At 32.8% G+C, this 19,714-nt stretch overlaps 1 protein-coding gene across 2 annotated transcripts; it reads right to left on the bottom strand.

The window, feature by feature from the left end:
* Positions 1–4,081: 4,081 nt before the first annotated feature.
* Positions 4,082–14,848, bottom strand: LOC102588354 (uncharacterized membrane protein YuiD-like). Of its 2 annotated transcripts, none has more exons than XM_015305470.1 (5): positions 14,499–14,848; positions 13,219–13,375; positions 9,024–9,074; positions 8,716–8,808; positions 4,082–4,513 (listed from the first exon to the last, which is right to left on the bottom strand). In XM_015305470.1, exons 1-5 carry the CDS (start codon positions 14,645–14,647, stop codon positions 4,328–4,330), a joined length of 636 nt encoding a protein of 211 aa, XP_015160956.1. In that variant the 5' UTR covers positions 14,648–14,848; the 3' UTR covers positions 4,082–4,327. The 2 variants fall into 2 exon arrangements, with proteins under 2 accessions (XP_015160956.1, XP_006367507.1); XM_006367445.2 differs by having other exon boundaries at positions 4,082–4,500.
* Positions 14,849–19,714: the final 4,866 nt, after the last annotated feature.

Raw genomic sequence — 19,714 nt, 5'->3', positions numbered from 1 at the left:
ACACAATAGTTTTTGTTCATTTTATATATATTTCTCTTATTTGACGTGTTACACACATGCAAAGCACGTACATTAAACTAGTATTAATTAATAGCATTATAGATAGATAAAGCTCAGGGTGGCCAATTGGACACCCTTCGTCAAAGAATTATAGTATTAGATTTTACTAAGGGTCAAAAATTAATTTTCGTACATATATATTAAATTTTAAACAACCTTAAAAAAATTCTAACTTCGTCATTGTTAATTAATTAATTTATAGCGTTAGATCTTGAGAAATGATTACAGAATACAATTAAAAATATATCTTTATTTTTAATAGGAAAAAGGGTCAAAAATGTCCCCGCCCCCTTTATAGATTGGCTCAAAAATGTCATTATCGTCAATACTTTGGCTCAAAAATGCCCTTGCAGTCAATACTTTGGTCCAGAAATGCCTCTATAGTTACAAAATGGGTCAAAAATGCCCTTTTCGAATAAATATATTATTTTTTCTTTTTAAACACATCCTCTTCCTAATTAAAATATTATTAAAGAACATTGTTCTTGTTTTCTTTCTTCTAAAATCACTTTAACAAATAAAAATGTAAGAAATATTTTTTTCTTCTTAATCTCATTTTATCAATTAAAATAGAATAACTTTATGTGCCCTTTCGACAGATAATATATGCCATATATATAAGATCATATTATATTCGTGATAAATTTATATTTATATACAACAACAACAACATACCCAGTGAAATCCCACTAGGTGGGGTCTGGGGAGGGTAAAGTGTACGCAGACCTTACCACTACCTCGTGGAGGTAGAGAGGCTGTTTCCGGAAGACCCTCACCTCAAGTGTAACAAAGCCAAGTAAAGGAAGAGAATTATATTTATATTTATATAACGATAAAAAAATAATGATAATAAAATAAGAAATATTTTCATTTTTATTTTTTCTGAATTGAAGTAAGATAAACATTTGCTAATTTAAAAACATTATTAGAAAAAGAATGTGTTTAAAAGAAAATAATAATATATTTATTTGGAAAATGAGCATTTTGGACCCATTAAATAACAATAAGGATATTTTTGGACCAAAATATTGACGGCAAGGACATTTTGGACCATACTACAAATGGAGGGCATTTTTGTTCCTTTCGCATAGTTAAATGACATTTTTGAACCAAAGTATTGACGGTAAGACATTTTTGAGCCAAACTATAAACAGAGGGAATTTTTGTTCCTTTCACATAGTTTAAGGGCATTTTTTACCCTTTTCCCTTTTTAATATATATATATATATATATAAAGGAGAATGTTAGACATGCTGATGTGGCATGCTTCTAAGGGCTAGAAAATTTTTTATCTTTTTTGTGGTGTTTTTTGGCCATTTTTCAAATTTTAAAATACAAAAAATTCACCTAAATATTAAAGATAGACACATTTAATTCTTTCTTTACCAATAGTCATAATTAATTTATTTTATCATTAATGCTATTATTTTTTCCCCTTAATATTTCTCATTTTCTTCTTTTACTATTTTAATTTCTTTCCTAATGATATTTATATCATTTCTTTAAAATACTTTTTTCCCTTTTTAATTCCTTCTTACTTTTTTTTTTTTTAATTTATTCAATTCAAGAAATTTATATTTTTATATAATATAAAGTTTTTTTTAAAAAAAAAATTACGATTTTGTTACCCAAATATCATCATTTATGACATATATAACATTTCCATAAGTCACTTCTCTTCCTTTCTTTATTCTTTTTTATTTTTTTTTAATTTATTCAATTCAAGAATTTTATATCTTTTAGTGCAAAGGTCTTTCTTTTATCTTTTTTATTTATGTTTTTCCTTCTTTATTTTCTTTTAAAGTTTCACCTTCATAACTTATATCTATTAAATTTCTATTCTTAATAATATAATTAATTTCATGACTTTTAAGTTTTAATATTCATAACCCCCAACAATTAAATTATAAAATTTAAGATAATTTATGATATTTCTTCATTTTTGTCACTCTAAATTCACAAGTTTTTTGTTTCATGGAATTTCAACTCAAGATTATTTTTTATATTTTATTGTTGTTTAATGTTGGTTAATTTGACAAAAAAAAGTGTCTGCCAAGAGCTCAAAAAAGTGGGCACTTATTTTGTATTCGTATTTTTATCTATTTTCTTATGATAAGATTCTATGGAAAATGTGTGTGTGTTTGTGTTTGTGTTTTCTCCATGTAACTTCTTTAGTTTGAATTTGTATAATTTTTCATTATTGCAAGTTTGTATTTTTGTTTAGATGCAAATTAGTTATTGTAACTTTGTGTGTAATAATACAAACTACTAACCAATGTTCAACAATGTTATAGTACAAAAAATTATTTATGTTTTTTTAAAGATTCCTTTATTTTGTCCATATAAAATCATAGTTTTTTATTTCATGAAACTCCTACTCAAGATTATCCTTTTTATTTAATATTTGAAGTCTTGTTTTTCATGGTTTGATATTGTAATAAAGGTAGACTCAATAAAGAGGACTCTTAGATGTTGATCAGTTAGTCAAGTGAGTGTTGACAAGAGCTCAAAAATTGTGCATTGATTCATTAATATTTTTTTTAAAAATCTATTTTCTTATGATCAAGGTCCTAATGAAGGTATGTGCATTGTGTTCTTTCTATGTAATTCCTTAAGTTTTGAAGGCAAGAGCATTTTGTTTATACATTCGTTAGACACGAAAATTGATTATTGCAACTTTGTCTTATGCTAATTACTATCAAGGTTCAAACATTATTGTTGGTAGATTAGAAAATTTAAATATATATCAAATGTTGAAATACAACCTTTTTTTTTATTATATTACAGTACAAAGAACCATTTATGTTTCTTATGATTAACATTCTAAGAAAAATGTATTTTATTACTATAAAAAAATTATTATTAAGTAGGATAGATGAAGGAAAAGAGAAAAAAAAGAAAAAAATTAATAAAATATAAAACAAATACTACAATAAAGGATAAAGGCAAAATTAAAAATATGAATATTTAATTTTATATATTATGTAAATAAGTAATGATGAAAAATAAGAGGAAAAACAACAACAATGAGTTGAATAAAATCGACACCTCTCTTTGTCCAAGAATCCTATTTGTTTATTTATTTAATTTCACTATAATTCTATTTATTATTGTTGTTGTTATTATTATTATAAAAAAAAAATTGTGTTAATGACTATTCCTGCATTCATTTTTATTCTTTATTGTAAAAATCTAAATGTCTATAAATTAAGACATTGTAATAATTTTTAGAAATGATCACATTAGAGTTTGAAAAATTGTGCATTAATTTCATATTTTTTCCTCTTTTTCTTAATAATTAAGATTATAAGAATGATATTGCATTATTTATTTATTTATATTCTCTCCACAATTTTCTTTGATTTTACACGAATATTTTTTACTATTGTAAATTTATAAATTTTTTTGGTCCAAAATAACAACTTATGATATTGTTGGAAGTCATATAACTACCGACCAAACATTTTTCTTTGTGAAATCACTTATACATCGAGATATATATAATATATATGCACATATTATAAATATTTCTTCTATCTATATCATATTTTAATAAAATTATTGACATCATATCATTTTTTTAACAACACGAAGTGCGGATAAATTCTCTAGTGAACCCATAAAAGTCACGAGGGAGGAAGTTGTTTCCCTTGACCCAACTTGCTTTAGCTTCGGAGCATAATTTTCCTAAGTTGGAATATAACCAGATGAATGAGTATTTCCTAACAACTTTTAATTTCGAGGACCCCAATCACAAAATAATCTATGTATACATGTGGACATTGCAATCACAAATATATGTGGCAATAATTTAAGCATGTTTCATGTATTAATGTATAAATATAAATAACGTGTATATAAATGAATGATTTGCACAATATGCTTGAGTTACCACTACTTTTAAATAACATTTTTATTTTTCACACAAATATATATAGATAAATATTGGGTCTGTGCGTGCGTGCACGGGCAGTATTCGTCTAGTCTGTAGGAACTGGAAGAAAGTAGTTCACCAAATTAATTGGACAAGTGAAGAAGTTGTGAGTAATTGAGGTAATACAGAAAAACATTTAACACACTGTAACTAATTTTCTGAAAAGTGTGCAGCTTAACTTACAGGTTGCAGTTCATTGTAGCTAATAATTATCTACATTATGTATAAAGTGTATAAACTTCTAAATGAATATTAGCAATTCTGAACCTGTTAGGAGGCAATGAGGTATCTGAAATATTAGTATATCTCGCAGTCAATACCATCCAGCACAATTCAGAGGTGAAATGAGATATCTGCAACTTTTGGCCTGATATCACATATATCATATTTCACAAACTGTAACATAGTAAGCAACCGCTTCTTTAATGTCATGCTTGATGTCCTGAGCCTGTGATAAAATGAATAGCCGTTGCAGTCGTCAATCCCAATAATCCACCGGCTACAACCTGCAGTTGAAAGCTGTAGAATTCACTCTTTGAAGTTGTTGTGATGTCGGAAACATTAAGCATAGATGTAGATGTCCACTAATATGACATTGTGAAGTTCGCACTTGGAATTGCATCTTATGCAGGATAGGTAACATTAGGTTGTTGACTAACAATTTTTTCCATCAGCATTATTCCACAAGACATTACTTTTAACATTAGTATTATTCCACAAGACATTTTTTGTAAGGTTATTTCCAGTGGCGTAGCAACATATAGCCCAGGATGGCCAATCGGACAACCTTCTTTCAAAAATTATATAGAAAATTGTACGAAATATATTGATCACAGATTATTTTCATGCATATACATTAAATCTTGGACGCCCTTAACAAAAAATTTTACTTTGCCGCTGGTTATTTCATACAACTTATTTTTAGGGCAAGAAGAGAAAGGTCAAAAGTAAATGATGATCTACTGTTGGAAAGATTAGGTAGTATCCATAGTTAATTTCCTGTGAAGGATTCCGAGCTGTGGAGAAGTGTGGACAGTAAAATTCGCGTTGAGAAAACAATAATCAAGAATGGAAAATTATAGCAACAATTGTATTTATTATTTCAAAGTGCGAGTGTTACAATCTCTACGATTCCTCTAAATTCGCCTTTTCAAATATAAATTCAAGGGCTTTAAAGCTTGTTCTTGAATCTCCGATGAACTTGAACTTGAACTTTATCTTGACTTTTACTTGAATTCAAGGGCTTCGAGCTTGTTCTTGAATCCGATGGTCTTGATCTTGATCGTTCTTGAACTTGAATGCTTGAATTCTTAAACTTGTAGCATTATAGAGAATTTTATGGCATTTGTACCATGGATTTTCTTTAGCTTCTTGTTTAGAATTTTCTGTCTCTTTTCTGAATTATAAGGACCCATATTTATAGTTTTAAAATAGAGGAGTTGTGATTGGAAGAGGATTCCCTTCGGCCAATCAGATTTAAGTGACATGACATATGGGCTTTATGGAGCGGGCTTTAATTAAATCTATATTTAATTAGATTTAAATAATTAACTCAATTATATTAATCCATAATGTTTATTTGAACTAATATATTCATAAATTTAATATAATCCGAATCATTTTATAAATTTATATTTAATAAATTTTAAATGACTACAAATGCCCCTTCTTCAAGTCTTGTCGAGATATTTTATCTTTCAATGACTAGGTTTGAAGAATTTGAAGACTTGAACTTGCAGACTTGACAAATTTGAAGACTTTAACTTGTAGAATTGGAAGATTTTAATACTTCAACTTGTGTACTTGGAGAATTTGAAGATTTCAACTTGCATACTTGGCGATTTTCGAAGACTTCGTCTTGAAACAACTTTTATTCATAGGGGTTTGCCTCCATTGAGTCACCACCATTTGGTGCAAGTCTGAAGTTTTATGAAAGATTACTCATAGATTTAACTTTCATGTGACAGATCAAGGGGGAACATGTGGTTTTTTGACACTCATGCAACTGAACTTAGAATATGGTTCTAAGCGCCAACGTACCTCAGTGAAGAGGATCAAGTCACAACGTAGTTATGGGAGAGTGTTTTTTTTTGGTGTGTTGTACACAATTTATACTCTTGCGAGCCAGGAGTGACGTGCAGTTTAGGCTCGTACCTTAAGGAGCATTTCAACTTGAATATGTAACTCTAATTTGAAGAGCTTTGTGACATACACTTTAAGCTCGTGTTTTAAGGAGCATTTCAACTTAAAGATTTAACTCACATTTGAGGAGCTTTATGACATATAGTTTTAAGCTTGTGTCTCGAGGAGCATTTTAACTTGAAGATTTAGCTCAAATTTAAAGAACTTTATGATATACAGTTTAGACTCGTGTCTCAAGGAGCATTTTAATTTGAAGATTTAACTCAAATTTGAAGAGCTTTGAGACATACAGTTTATGCTCGTGTGTCTAGGAGCATTATAGCTTGCAGTTTAGGCTCATGCGATGAGAAACATTGTAACTTATAGTTTAGGCTCATGCAATTTAAGGAGCGTTGTAACTTGCAGTTTAAGCTCATGCGTTAAGGAGCGTTGTAACTTTGCAGTTTAACCTCATGAGTTAATGAGCGTCTAGATATACATTGACTCTTCAAAGTCATCTTCAAATGCAAACTTGCCCCCCACTTTGTAGTTCTTCTATATCTTTATATTCATCAGGTTCATAGACATGAGATCGTCGATCTTCTCTTAAAGTCATGCTTAATTCCATGTCATGTGCACGAGTTGCCAACTCTTCGAATGTATTGGGCTTTAATCCTTGCAAGATGTAGTGAAGACCCCAATTCATGCCTTGGATGCACAATTCAATGCTAGAAGTTTCACTAAGGCAATCTTTGCAGTTAAGGCTCAAACTCCTCCAGTGATTGATAACGTCAACAACTAGCGCATCCTTACTTTGTCGAGCCTTTGTAAGTTCAATCATACTAACGACACGTGTCGTGCTATAGAAACGATTGAGGAACTCTTGCTCTAACCACTCCCAACAATCAATAGAATTTGGTTCGAGATCTGTGTACCAATCAAAGGCATTTTCTTTGAGAGATCGGACGAACTCTTTAACGAAATAATCACCATACGTCCCAACATCATTGCAAGTCTCGATAAAGTGCGCTATATGTTGTTTGGGATTTCCTTTGCCATCAAATTGTTGAAGCTTAGGAGGTTGATAGCCCTCAGGCATTTTCAAGTTATCAATTCTTGTTGTATATGGCTTTGCATATGTGGGAGAAATTTTTGATGGAGACTCAGATTTGTCTTCGATAAAGTCTTTCAATTGATCAATGGGAATCAAACATCCAGCGGAAAGATGAATCTCTTTGATCTTTGTTTGCTTTATGCAACTCTCTTTCGTCTCTAATTTTAGGTAGCTTTAAAGATTCTCGACTCGATCTTCTTTCGATCATGCTATCCATCTTATTTGTTAGCTTGGAAAGTTTAGCATCTTGTTCGTGAGCACACTTTGTCAAGCCTTCAATTGCTTTTGTCAAGCTTGCTAGTCGTTCTTCTATAGTGCAAGTCATTTTGATATTCTTTGATGTTTGAAAAGTTGAGATGAGAGGTAGAGAGTGTCCCACTGGGCGTGCCAGAATTTATGGACAATAAAATTCGCATCGAGAAAACAATAATCAAGAACGGAAAATTATAACAACAATCGTATTTATTATTTCAAAGTGCGAGTGTTACAATCTCTATGATTCTTCTGAATTCGCCTTTTCAAATATAAATTTAAGGGCACCCTTCGGGGTGGCCCAGTGGTTTGGGCTTGAGACTTCCATGTTGGAGGTCTCAAGTTCAAAACCCCTTGCCAGCAAAAGCAAGGGGTTTGCCTTCTGGGTCGAGCTCGTCGCACCGGGCAGGCCTAGAGCAGGTTACCTCTCTTATGTGATTTGCGAGCTATTGCATAGGAGCGGGGGTTTTACCCTGTGCTCACCCAAAAGGGTAGCGGCTGCGGGTTTCCCTTGTCATCAAAAAAAAAATATATAAATTCAAGGGCTTTAAAGCTTGTTCTTGAATCTCCAAGTGCACTTTGAAATAATAAATATGATTGTTGCTATAATTTTCCGTTCTTGATTATTGTTTTCTCGACGCGAATTTTACTGTCCACAAATTCTGAATTATGAGGACCCCTATTTATAGTTTTAAAATAGAGGAGTTGTGATTGGAAGAGGACTCCCTTCGGCCAATCAGATTTAAGTGACATGACATATGGACTTTAGGAGCGGGCTTTAGTTAAATCTATATTTATTAGATTTAAATAATTAACTCAATTATATTAATCCATAATATTTATTTGAACTAATATATTCATAAATTTAATATAATCCGAATCATTTTATAAATTTATATTTAATAAATTTTAAATGACAACAAGAAGATTTTTCACAAGGACACACTGCATACACACACATGTACACCATTATCATTCATGTGCTCCCTGCCCCTCCACCCCTCAGAAAAGAAAATGATCAAGTAATTAAATTAATTATATTTAGAAGGTAAAATTGAAATTCCCAGACAGAAAGATATAAGGCAAAGAAAACCAAAGAAACAAGACAGAAAAGAAACTTGTCAACATGGCGAAATGGGGTGGGGGAGGGAGTTAAATTTCAGAAAGCCTTTTACGGTGAATTAGGATAAAAGCCAATCTACAAGTATTTTTAAGTAAAGTCAAATAAAGAAACCTGAGGAGGAGTGTGACCAAGGAGTTCTCGTAATGGTCTGCTATCTGCAAGAGGATGTTCAGAAGGAAGTTCGTACAAAATTTGATTCAGGACCTGAAAAAAGAAAGAACAGAAGAATGTTGGTATATGTTTACTGAAATTTCTGTGCAATTGATTATACTGCTATTCTAAAGTACTGAAAGGATATAATGTCTCTGCTTGAAAATTCCTGTAGACAAATCTAAGCAAGCAGCATGCATGTAAGTTGATAGACATGCTTCAATATCAAAGAAGATATCCAAATAGCAAAATCAACACGAGAATCACACCTCTGCCTGACGTCCAGCATGTAATCTTACACCCGTGGCATCATACATGACCTGCCACAAGAATTTACGACATTAGAGATCTCTTGGTTACCAGAATACAACAGAAGACAAAATGCTCAGTTACTTTATTGGGGAACAGTATTAGATAATCATGAAAGAGGACAACTTTACCCAAAAGCCGGACAATACATAAGAAGGATCTTTTCTTACTTTCAGGAACCAATTGGATCTAATGTTTGATAAATCTTCTTGTGGTTATCCTTGCTATCAAAACAATCGAAGTATTATTTTTATCCCACCTTCCTAACAATATAAGATGTGTAAGAAAATAAGATAAAAGGCTACTTTTGAAAAAAAAAATTGTGAAGTTTTTGAAAAAAGATACATCTTGACCAACTCTAAGTGTAACAACGGTTTCCTAAAAAACAACAACATGGGAACAAAAAGATTGGTATGTCTTATAGCTAGTGGAACCAAAGGTGGAATTATTTTACGTTCGGACTCTGCAGTATGGAAAGGGGAGATCTTACAGATTGGAGCTTACACATTATCTTTTTTTTTTTAAATTGGTAACTGGAGCTTACACATTATCTTGTAATTTCAAGGCCCAGTTATGTGATTTTGAATGTCTTGACTGGTGTTTATGCTCCTATAATAGCAAATTGGAAAGAAGATCGGTATGTGAGGAATTAGCTGATGTCAAAGGTCTCATGGAGGGACATTGGGTTATTTGTGGTGACTTTAATGTGTGTAGATTCCTCTCCGAGAAAAGGGGCTGCATTAGGAGAATTCAGTTATGGGGGAAGTTTCAAACTATATAGAGGATATGAAGTTCATTGATTTATGGTAAGATGGTGCTTCTTACACTTTTTTTAAAGGAGGCAATCATAACACTGCCCCTAGAATAAACAGGATATTGTTTCCACAGAATGGAATAGCCAGTTCAGCAAAATCTACTTTACAGAGAGTGATTTAAGTACATGTTCCAATTGCTCTCTTCTGTGGACATTTGAAAATTGGTGGTTAAACGCAAAAGGTTTTGCTGTTAGAGTTATTAATTGGTGGAGTGATTTTGCATTTTTCTGGGAAACTTGATTACATTCTAGTGTGTAATTTAAAAGCTCTCAAAGGAAAGCTAAAAGAATGGAGCAGGAATGAGCAAGGGAATCACAAGCTTCAAAAGAATAAATTGATTAGCCAGATGGCTGAACTAGACTCTTGTTTGGAGAATAGAACATTAACAGAGGAGGAAATTGCTAAGAAAGCCAATTTGTTCATGGAATATATGAAGGATGTCTGAAGAATGAAGAAGAACCCTGGAGACAGAGCCAAGGGCTTTATCACTCCAGGAGGGGAACAGAAACACCAAATGTTTTCGCTAGACTGCTAATCCTCACAAGGAATATAATCACATTGACCAAATTGTAGTACATGAAGAGACTATAGTTGAGCCTAACAGAATCAAAGAGGAGATCATTTTTTCTACAAGAAGTTGTACACTGAAGAATGGAGACCCACTTAAAATATTAGCAACCACCCAACAATCACAGATGTTTAAAAAGAGGCATTACAAGTTAAGTTTGAAGAACAAGAGGTTTTTGAATATTTGAAGATGTGTGCTACCGACAAACCCCCTTGCCTTGATGGTTATACAATGAGGTTCTATTTTAAATGTTGGGAGGTTCTAAAGAAAGATAAAATGGAGACTTTTTGCAATTTTCATTCAAATGAAATGTTTGAAAAGTACATTGCCCTGAACCCCAAGAAGGCAGGGGAACGGAGCTCAGACTTTAAATCTATTAATTTGATTGGGAACTTTTACAACCTGATCTCTAAGGTCCTGACAGAGAGATAGAAGAGGGTGGTGGAAAAATTGATGGACAAACAACAAATGGCTTTCATTAAAGGAGGGCAGATAATGGATGTAGTGTTGATAGCTAATGAGGACATTAGCTTACGATCATCGGCTTTGATCATGCCACTAGGCATTTGATTAAGACATTGCACAAACCATTCGTACTCTCATAACTCAAGTTCGATAACTTTCAAACAGTTCAAAGGAAAATCTTTCAGCAATTTCTAGCTTACGATCATCGGCTTTGATCATGCCACTAGGCATTTGATTAAGACATTGCACAAACCATTCGTACTCTCATAACTCAAGTTCGATAACTTTCAAACAGTTCAAAGGAAAATCTTTCGGCAATTTCATTTATTGAGTGGTCTTTCCTCCTTTTTTGTTTGTCTCCCGCTCATCATCAATCCCATTCTACTACTCTGTTAGTACAAATTCTTGCCAGTCTCCGAGGGACATCGAAGACTTGGAACTACATCGATAGAAGGTAGCCGTACGGGAAGATGCGACTGGATCACCTCTTTTTCAGGGAGAGCTAATGCTTTTGGTTATTTTGGTTTGACACTGCTTCACACCCCCAAAAAAGAAGGGAGCTACGTCTGAGTTAAACTTGGAGATGGAAGTCTTCTTTCCTTTCTCAACGGTGAAGTAAGACCAAGCTCATGAGCTTATACTATATACACTATATACGATATTCTTAGAAAAAACCTTGTAGAAAAACAAAGGAAACCTATCCGTAGTAAACAAGAACTCATATCTGAGGGATCCCTCGGTTCAGGCCGAAGAAGCAATGTCACTCGATCATTATCAAACTGACTGATGTGCGGTGGTTAGGCATCCTTAGACGAAAGAGTGATCTTTCAGGATTGTTCCTTGTGTGTCACCACCTCCCACCTATCCTACACATTCGATTAAGGTTGTCCCTGCGAAGCTATAGTTAAGGTCGCACATCCGATTCATGAATAGAGGATTCATAAACAGACAAGCTTGACATTCCTTAGAAAGCGGAAAAAAGCAATTGACTCCATAATGACGCAAGGAAAACATGACATTTTATGCAAATTTGATATTGAGAAAGCTTATGATTGTGTCAACTGGGGGTTCATTCTTAGTCTGTTGAGACAACTGGGTTTTGGTGAGAAGTGGATCAACTGGATTAAATTCTACAACTCTATTGTGAACTCTCTGTCCTTATTAATAAGGCTCCAAAAAGTTTTTTTAGTGCACAAAAAGGGATTAGACAAGGGGATCCTTTATCCCCTTTTCTGTTTATCATAGCAATGGAAGGCATAAACAATATGTTAAATATTGCTAAGATAGGAGGAAGGATCTAGGGCTTTGATGTTGCCAAAGACAGTGAGAGCACTTTAGAGATCACTCATCTTCAATATGCTGATGGCACCTCATTTTTGTGGTGTTGAGAAGGAACAGTGGTTAATACTGAGGTTGATATTGGTTTATTCTTAAGCCATTTCTGGGCTACTCTACATACAAACTGGAATAAGAGTCACCTTTTCCCAATTAATTTGGTCCCCAATATTAAGCACCTACAACAGATTCTAGGAGGAGTGGTGGGCACATTGACATCCATATATCTTGCCATGCCTTTGTGAGCAAAGTCAAGATCCATAGATATCTCGAATCTAGTTTTGGAGAAATGTGAGAAGAAATTGTCCAGATGGAGATCACAGTATTTGCCACTAAGAGGTAAACTAACTTTGATAAACTGTCTTAGATGCTCTACCAACTTACATGTTGTCCCTATTCCATATACCTCGGACAGTGGTTCAAGGTTGGATAAAATCAGGAGAAGAAGGAAAGCTACCACCTGGTAAATGGAAGAATATTATCAGAAGCAAAAGATAAGGTGGATTAGACATCAAGAACCTTAAGAACCAGAGCAAAGCTGTTAAGGTGAAATGGATATGGAGATACCCACACCATAATCCTATATAACTAGTTACATGAAAGATCCCTCTATTGTATAGACTGTACAATATCCCTAGCAGCCTGAGGTGATAGGTTGCGCATAAATAACCAAACCAATAAATGAGTAACAACTCTTGAAGGCACTACTACATAAAATTTGAGTTTTCTGAGATTAAGCATGTACAAATCTTACAGGCACGAATTATTAACATTTGAGTTCTAGTGATTAGGCATGTACAAGCTGAGAACTGTATTCTTTGTAACAGTGCAATAAGTGTTGTTTATCCAGTAATTCTGCATCTGCTTGATGCTCTTTAATGATACGTCACTTCATATAAAAAAAAAAGTTTATACGTCAAAGTGGTGGAAGTTCAATAGAGATACATATAATTGAGAGAGAGAGAGATATACCACACACGCTAAAACTAATGCACAAGCAAAGAGTGCTCCCCCAAAGCCCTCCTGCAAACCAACAGCCACAGCTAGAGCAGTTACAGTTGATGAATGGGATGATGGCATTCCACCAGATCCAACAAGTTGCTTAAGATCCCATCGTCTTTCCTTGTACCTGTAGGAAATTCTTTTTCAATGTCACATTCAAAATGCCTGATCTCTGACTAAATCATGGAATCCATTTGTAATATAAACAGATAACAGTAAGCAGAGATGTGGATATACACAGTGTTATCAAAAGCAAAAAGCACAAAAAATCTCTAAAGGTCCGTTGGGGCTTTAAGCGCAAATTAAGTGTTGGCTTTAATGAAAAAAGGCATAAAGGAAGAAAAAATACAAATATAAATTTATGTTTAGTCCAAGAGTAATAATTTATTAGCATGAATGACAAATATATGAACAAAGAAATTGAAAAATAATTACGATATAATGAAATATCAATTGTTGTTTAGTGTTGTCTCTTCAGAAGATATTCATTAGCAAGGAAAATTATGCCTTAGAACCTTGACGACGACTCAACACATTTTGAGCCTCGCTTTAGGGCTTAAGCGCACCTTTGTTAAGACTGGATATACATTTGAAATGCCAATAATAATGAAAAATACCCATGTGACAGTTAACTTTCCATTAGCAGAATACTTCTATTGTGCCAAATACACACATGGACAGAGAATTTGAGTATTTGAATTTGTAATAGTGGTTTTAAACAAAACTAACTAATCTGTCTAATTCATCAAATGAACCCAGACAATAACGTGGAAGAGACAGAAAGTACAAAATTACAGAGCAAATTCAGATCCAACCAGAAAAAAATATGTTCTTAGATACTTAACCAAGCTCTTGACGAGTAGCATAAATCTTCACTTCATTCTACTCTCCTTTGCCTCCGGCTTGGGCATTTAGTGTCCTATCTTATCACCTTTGTCAAGTCTCTAACACTCATCTTTAGTGTGACTTTTTTTTTTTTTATCATCTTTAGTGTGACTTCCCTATTCCTATGATAGGGATTATCTATTTTGAGATAAGTGGGTGTGATGCTATTATTTATAATATAGATTCTTAATATTTTTGTCAATTGCATTTATGTATATAAGATCCAAACTTGCCTTGTAGCAGCTGTTAAATGTCAAGATCCTCATCTAAATGCCAAATAAGGTCCTAAAGCATAAGCTAACAATTTGAATCATAGTGAACAAATGCCATCTTTCAAAAAAAAGAGAGGGAGGGAGGAAGGATACCATGAAGTGAAGAGCTTGGTGGATTGGGCAAGAGCAAAGGCAATAAGAGCAGACATAAGTGGATAATTAGTGAAAAATGAAGATGACCCGACAGAGACCGTTGTTGTCGTTGTTGCAGAGGTTGTCATGGTAGCTGTCATCGTATTCATATTCTCTCTAATTTCGTGAGTTTCAAATCAAGATTCAGATTTCAAAGTTATAATCCAAGATTTGGGAATACGAGGTGTTGTGAATTCTGCTCCTTCCTCGTTTGCGTGTGAGGAAAATGGGAACACGAGCTATTTTGGGGTTCAGACAATGAAGAAGCCAACCACATGGTTTCATCAATGACTTGAAGAATATTCTTTTGCACCCCCAATTTCAATATTTCAATTTATGGAACCGTATTTAGTAACACCAACAATACAAAACAACGCTAATAGTGATGTTCACGGGTCGGTTTGGATCGGTTATTGGTCAAAATTAAAATCAAATTAACTTAATCGATTTTAAAATTATCAAAACCAAACTAAACCAAATATAATATACATTTATGGGTTTGGTGGTTATCGATTTCGGTTTGGTTTGGTTCGGTTATTAACCATACACAAAAATAAAAGAAACCATGCATTCAAAATGTGAAAAAAGTGACAACAATCCATTTAAAACGAAAAATAGTTAGAATGACTTAAATTACTGAACTTTCAATCACTAAATTTACCATCAATAAAACTTTAAAATTCACTATATTGACCTAGAAGGAAGAGACAATAACATTTTCAGATCCACAAAGAATTGTCATAGACACTCATATACATGAAATCAATAAGAAAAATATTTTCATCTTGGGCATTTTTGCTTTCAATAAGTAAATTATAAAAAAATTTTAATGAAAATATATGTAAGATCTTTAAAGTTGTTTATAAAAATAATATATTAAGTATGTATATTAATAAAATATATGTATATAATTCATCGGTTCGTTTGGTTATTTCTTCGATTTTTTCAAATAAAACCATAACCAAATCAAATACTATCGGTTTTTAAAAATCTAAGACCAAACCAAGCCAAACCCAAATAAATTCGGTTCTATTTTATCGATTTGGTTCGATATTTTGGTTTGGATCGGTTTTTATCCAAACTGTGAACACCCCTAAACGCTAACATAGACTGCTTCACCATTAACCAGAGATCTCAGGTTGAAGATTGAGTATGGAGAAAATTTGTTGCGAGCCCCACCCCAAACAAGCCATGCAGCGCGCGATCTGAATTTAGTCACGAGCTCCAATATGGGCAGGGGCAAATTTACAGATACCTAAGGGGTAGGGGTGTCACGTGACACGACTTCGTCCCAATTTTTTTGGAATATACCTATATAAAAAAAAAAAAAAAAACGCTAAAAAAGTTGAAAGGACACTGCTTGTAATAGAATGTTCCCAGCTTAGATGGCACAGGCGTTGTAGGTATGGTGCAACGTCTCGTGTTCGATTCCTTACGAGGTGTTTCTTTTTTCTCCATTTTTATTCATGTTTTTTTCACGTTTTTTTTTTATTCTTTTCTTAAATTTATTAATTTTTTTGTTTTAAATTCAAAACAATAGGTCCCCTTCATTAAAAACCTACTGACCCACTCTAATTCATTCAAAATCTAACACTTTTTTTATTTTTAGAATTAAAATAAAATTCAAAAATCTTTGAGTCCTTTATCAATTAGAATTATAGTTAAATAAAAATAGTGTTAGACTCCTTACATCCTTGTATTTGTATATTTGTGACTTGTGAGTTTGTTCAATTTTCTCTCGTTCTTGTTCATCAATCATTGCTATTTGGCATCTCGAATCTCCACATCATGTTAGTATTTTTTTTGCTATTCTATTTTTTTTATTATGTGCTTGAATTTTTATTTTTATTTGTTTTCATAATGATAATTTTATTTTTTACTATTTGCTTGTTACAATGAAATAATTTAGAATTCATTAAATTGATTACAATTGTCCTCCCTCTATTATTTGATCCTCAATTACTAATGTGTAGATTACATCATATAAGTCTAAATTAGTCTAAATTTAATAGAGAGGTATTACTCAATTACTAATATGCAGATTACATCATATAAGTCTAAATTAGTCTAAATTTAATAGAGAAGTATTATTCTAAAAAAAAGTTACAATCATTCAAAGCCAATTTTAACGACTCAAGCTTCAACTGACCTGGAATAACAAGCTAATGAGTCCAAAAAAAAAATCTACGAAGTGAAGGAATTGATTTAAGTTCATTGCCGATTGATGAAAATATTACCTATTTGAAAATATATCATGATGCAATAAGGAGATCATATCTTCAACAAGGTCCATTCAGGGAGATCATATCTTCAACAAGGTCCATTCCAACAAGGTCATATGTTCCCTTTTTTTTTTTTTAAAGATGTTAATCATTTATTTGCAATGCAATTTCATGTTGAATAATGTTGTAAAACTTTATTTAATAAAATGAAGAAGTGAATGATTTAATTTAAAATTTAAATATATTAATTAAAAGAGTAGACAATTTTTTATTTTTTTTAAATTAATCAAAAAAAATTATTTTTAAGAAAAATATTTTTTCATAAAGTTGCCTCAAATTTTTGGAGGCCTAAAGCAAAACCTTTATTGATTTTCTTCTTGAGTCATTTTGAGGCCTAAAGCAAAACCTTCATTGATTTTCTTCTTGAGCCATTCTTGTCCCTTTAATGGTGACACCGCTTGGAAAAAATCCTGCATACGCCATTAAATGTGGGCTTCAGATACTGAGTGGAAAATCAGAAAGAAAAAAAACAATACAAGACAAAACAACGACTCCCTAAAGAAATATTTACAAATAATTCATACCAGATTTGTTTGTCTAAATTGGTCAAATATAACATAAATTTGTTAAATTGATCAAATTGATTTATACTTATTTATGTGTGTTTGTTAAAATAACAAATAAAATTAGTTAGAAGTTGATGTATTTCAGTATCTGTAACTTTTCTACTTATAATAATAATTTTGAATTTGATCAAGTATTTTATTATTTTAGCGCTAATAAGTTTGTAATTCTCAATATATTTTCCTATAACAAAATTTTGAACTTTCTATTCATTTTGTAAATGTCGTCAATTTCAGCATTTAAATTCATATTTTAGGACTCAAATATGTCCTCGAACCATGAGGACTCACCAAAAATAGTGTAAGTTGATAGAATCTTGTACTAACCGTGAAGGATGTGCATCAGGACCTATATTATAAAACAATATAGGCAGAAAAGTATGCGATCAATACTTAAAGTGCACTACATATGAGGTAAATGCATAAACATGACATGATAACGTGATAAGTTTGTAAAACATGTTAATGCAATGACCAAGTAAACATAACATGAAAATTGATGATGTGATTATGAAAACATAGTACAAGGTCATGCAATATTTTAAAATTCACATCATACGTGGGAGATATTGTTAACCAATATAAACCATGTGAGCAACGATATGAACTTCACTATACTGTTCCTACATCGAAAAAGAGTGTCCTATTTGCTTAGATAAGGACCATAAAATCTGAGCTAAGATGGATCCACTAACTAATGTCTATCTGAGACAAAATATCATTGAAATCATTGAATTATAATCAAATCATGCATAATGAGATCAATCATGAAGATCAAACTGAAATTTAATAAGAACTCATAAGAAATCATGAAAACCTAAAATTTAGAAAGATCATAAATTATGAAATTGAGGTTTCTTTTGGACTCAATGGGTGAAGAAGGACTCATTGATGAAGTTCTAACATACCTTTATTAAAACTTATATGAATTTGGAAGAGGATACTTAAAGCTTTGGAACCTTGATCTTGCCTTGGGAGAGAAAAAAATAGATTTTTAGAGAATGCGAGGGAATTGGGTGGTTAGGAATCTTAGGAATCAATTATACTCATTTAGAGTAGGTCAACCAACCTAGTATAGGAATTAAAAGAGTGAAAAAAAACTAAAATAACCTTGACTAAAATTTGTCGGATGGCTTTTAGGGGCAGTCCACGGACCGAATAACCTTCTACAGTCGGTGAAGTGATCCGTAAATCCAGAAGGGAAAAGTTATGAGATCCAAAGTTTCACTCTACAGACCCTTCCACGGTCTGTAGAACTCTGCGCACTTATCCGTGAAACTAAGCTACATGATTTCTGAAGTTACCATTTTACGGATGTTTCTATGGTCCGTGCACCATTTTGCGGTCCGCAAAAGCCCTTCTATCCTATTCAAGTCCCAAAGTTTCCAACTTGTTGAACTTCCAATCTACGGATGGGTGTATGGTCCCTGAACAACTATACGTACCATACAAGCATCAGTAAACCATGATCATGAAAATTCCATTCTTCTGAGGTTCTCTTCATGGGAAGCATCGACGAACCTTAAAAGACAAATGTCGTAGACTTCAGCCAATTTCTGCTCTTTTCAACTTTCATCTCAGTTAGGCACTTCTAAGGCGTTACAATATCCCCCTCGAGAACATTCGTCCTCGAATGAGATTCAACTAGGCATGAAAAGAGTAGGAAAAGATTCTACAACCCAACATGAAGTTTAAAACTAATTTCATGAACATGCATGCATATGGAAACATGAAAATAGCTAAAACACATAAATTCAGAAGAGTACAAGGCGGAACTAATACTTCACGCTATAACTGAACCAGAAGGAAAGAGATGTGGATACTTGGACATCATATTAGCTTTGGCCACCCAAGTAGCACCCTCAACAAACTGATTCCTCCAAAGGACTTTCAAAGAAGCAACTTCCTTATTACTCAACTTACAAACTTGACGATCAAAAATCTCAATCGGGACCTCTTCATAAGAGAGACTTTCCTTCACATGGACACTCTCTATACAACTGTAGTCGAATCACCAATGCACTTTTTCAACAACGACTCATGAGACACCAGATGCATAAATGCTAAAATCTAAAGGCAAATCCAACTCATAAGCCACATTACCGAAACACATCAAAACCTGATATGGACCTATATAACGTGGGCTGAGCTTTCCTTTCTTACCAAACCTCATCACCCATTTCTTAGGCAAAATTTTCAAATAAACCCAATCATCAACAATAAATTCAAGTTCTCTCCTCTTCACACCTGCATAAGATTTATGTCTACTCTGGGTCGTTTTCAACCTATCTCTAATAAGTCGAACTTTTTCCATAGCCTCATAAACTGAATC

The sequence above is a fragment of the Solanum tuberosum genome, unplaced genomic scaffold, assembly GCF_000226075.1.
Source record: "Solanum tuberosum cultivar DM 1-3 516 R44 unplaced genomic scaffold, SolTub_3.0 scf00785, whole genome shotgun sequence".
Taxonomy (NCBI): domain Eukaryota; kingdom Viridiplantae; phylum Streptophyta; class Magnoliopsida; order Solanales; family Solanaceae; genus Solanum; species Solanum tuberosum.
The sequence above is the reverse complement of the archived record's forward strand: the minus strand, read 5'-3'. Positions and strand labels throughout refer to the sequence as shown.

What these genes read in the sequence shown, in the direction of transcription:
- LOC102588354 (XM_015305470.1), bottom strand. Translation starts at nt 14,647, where the DNA reads ATGAATACGATGACAGCTACCATGACAACCTCTGCAACAACGACAACA. An exon ending in ACCAAGCTCTTCACTTCATG is followed by an intron (nt 13,376 to 14,498) that starts GTATCCTTCCTC and finishes AATTTCCTACAG; the next exon opens with GTACAAGGAAAGACGATGGG. An exon ending in ATGCTGGACGTCAGGCAGAG is followed by an intron (nt 8,809 to 9,023) that starts GTGTGATTCTCG and finishes TTCTTTTTTCAG; the next exon opens with GTCCTGAATCAAATTTTGTA.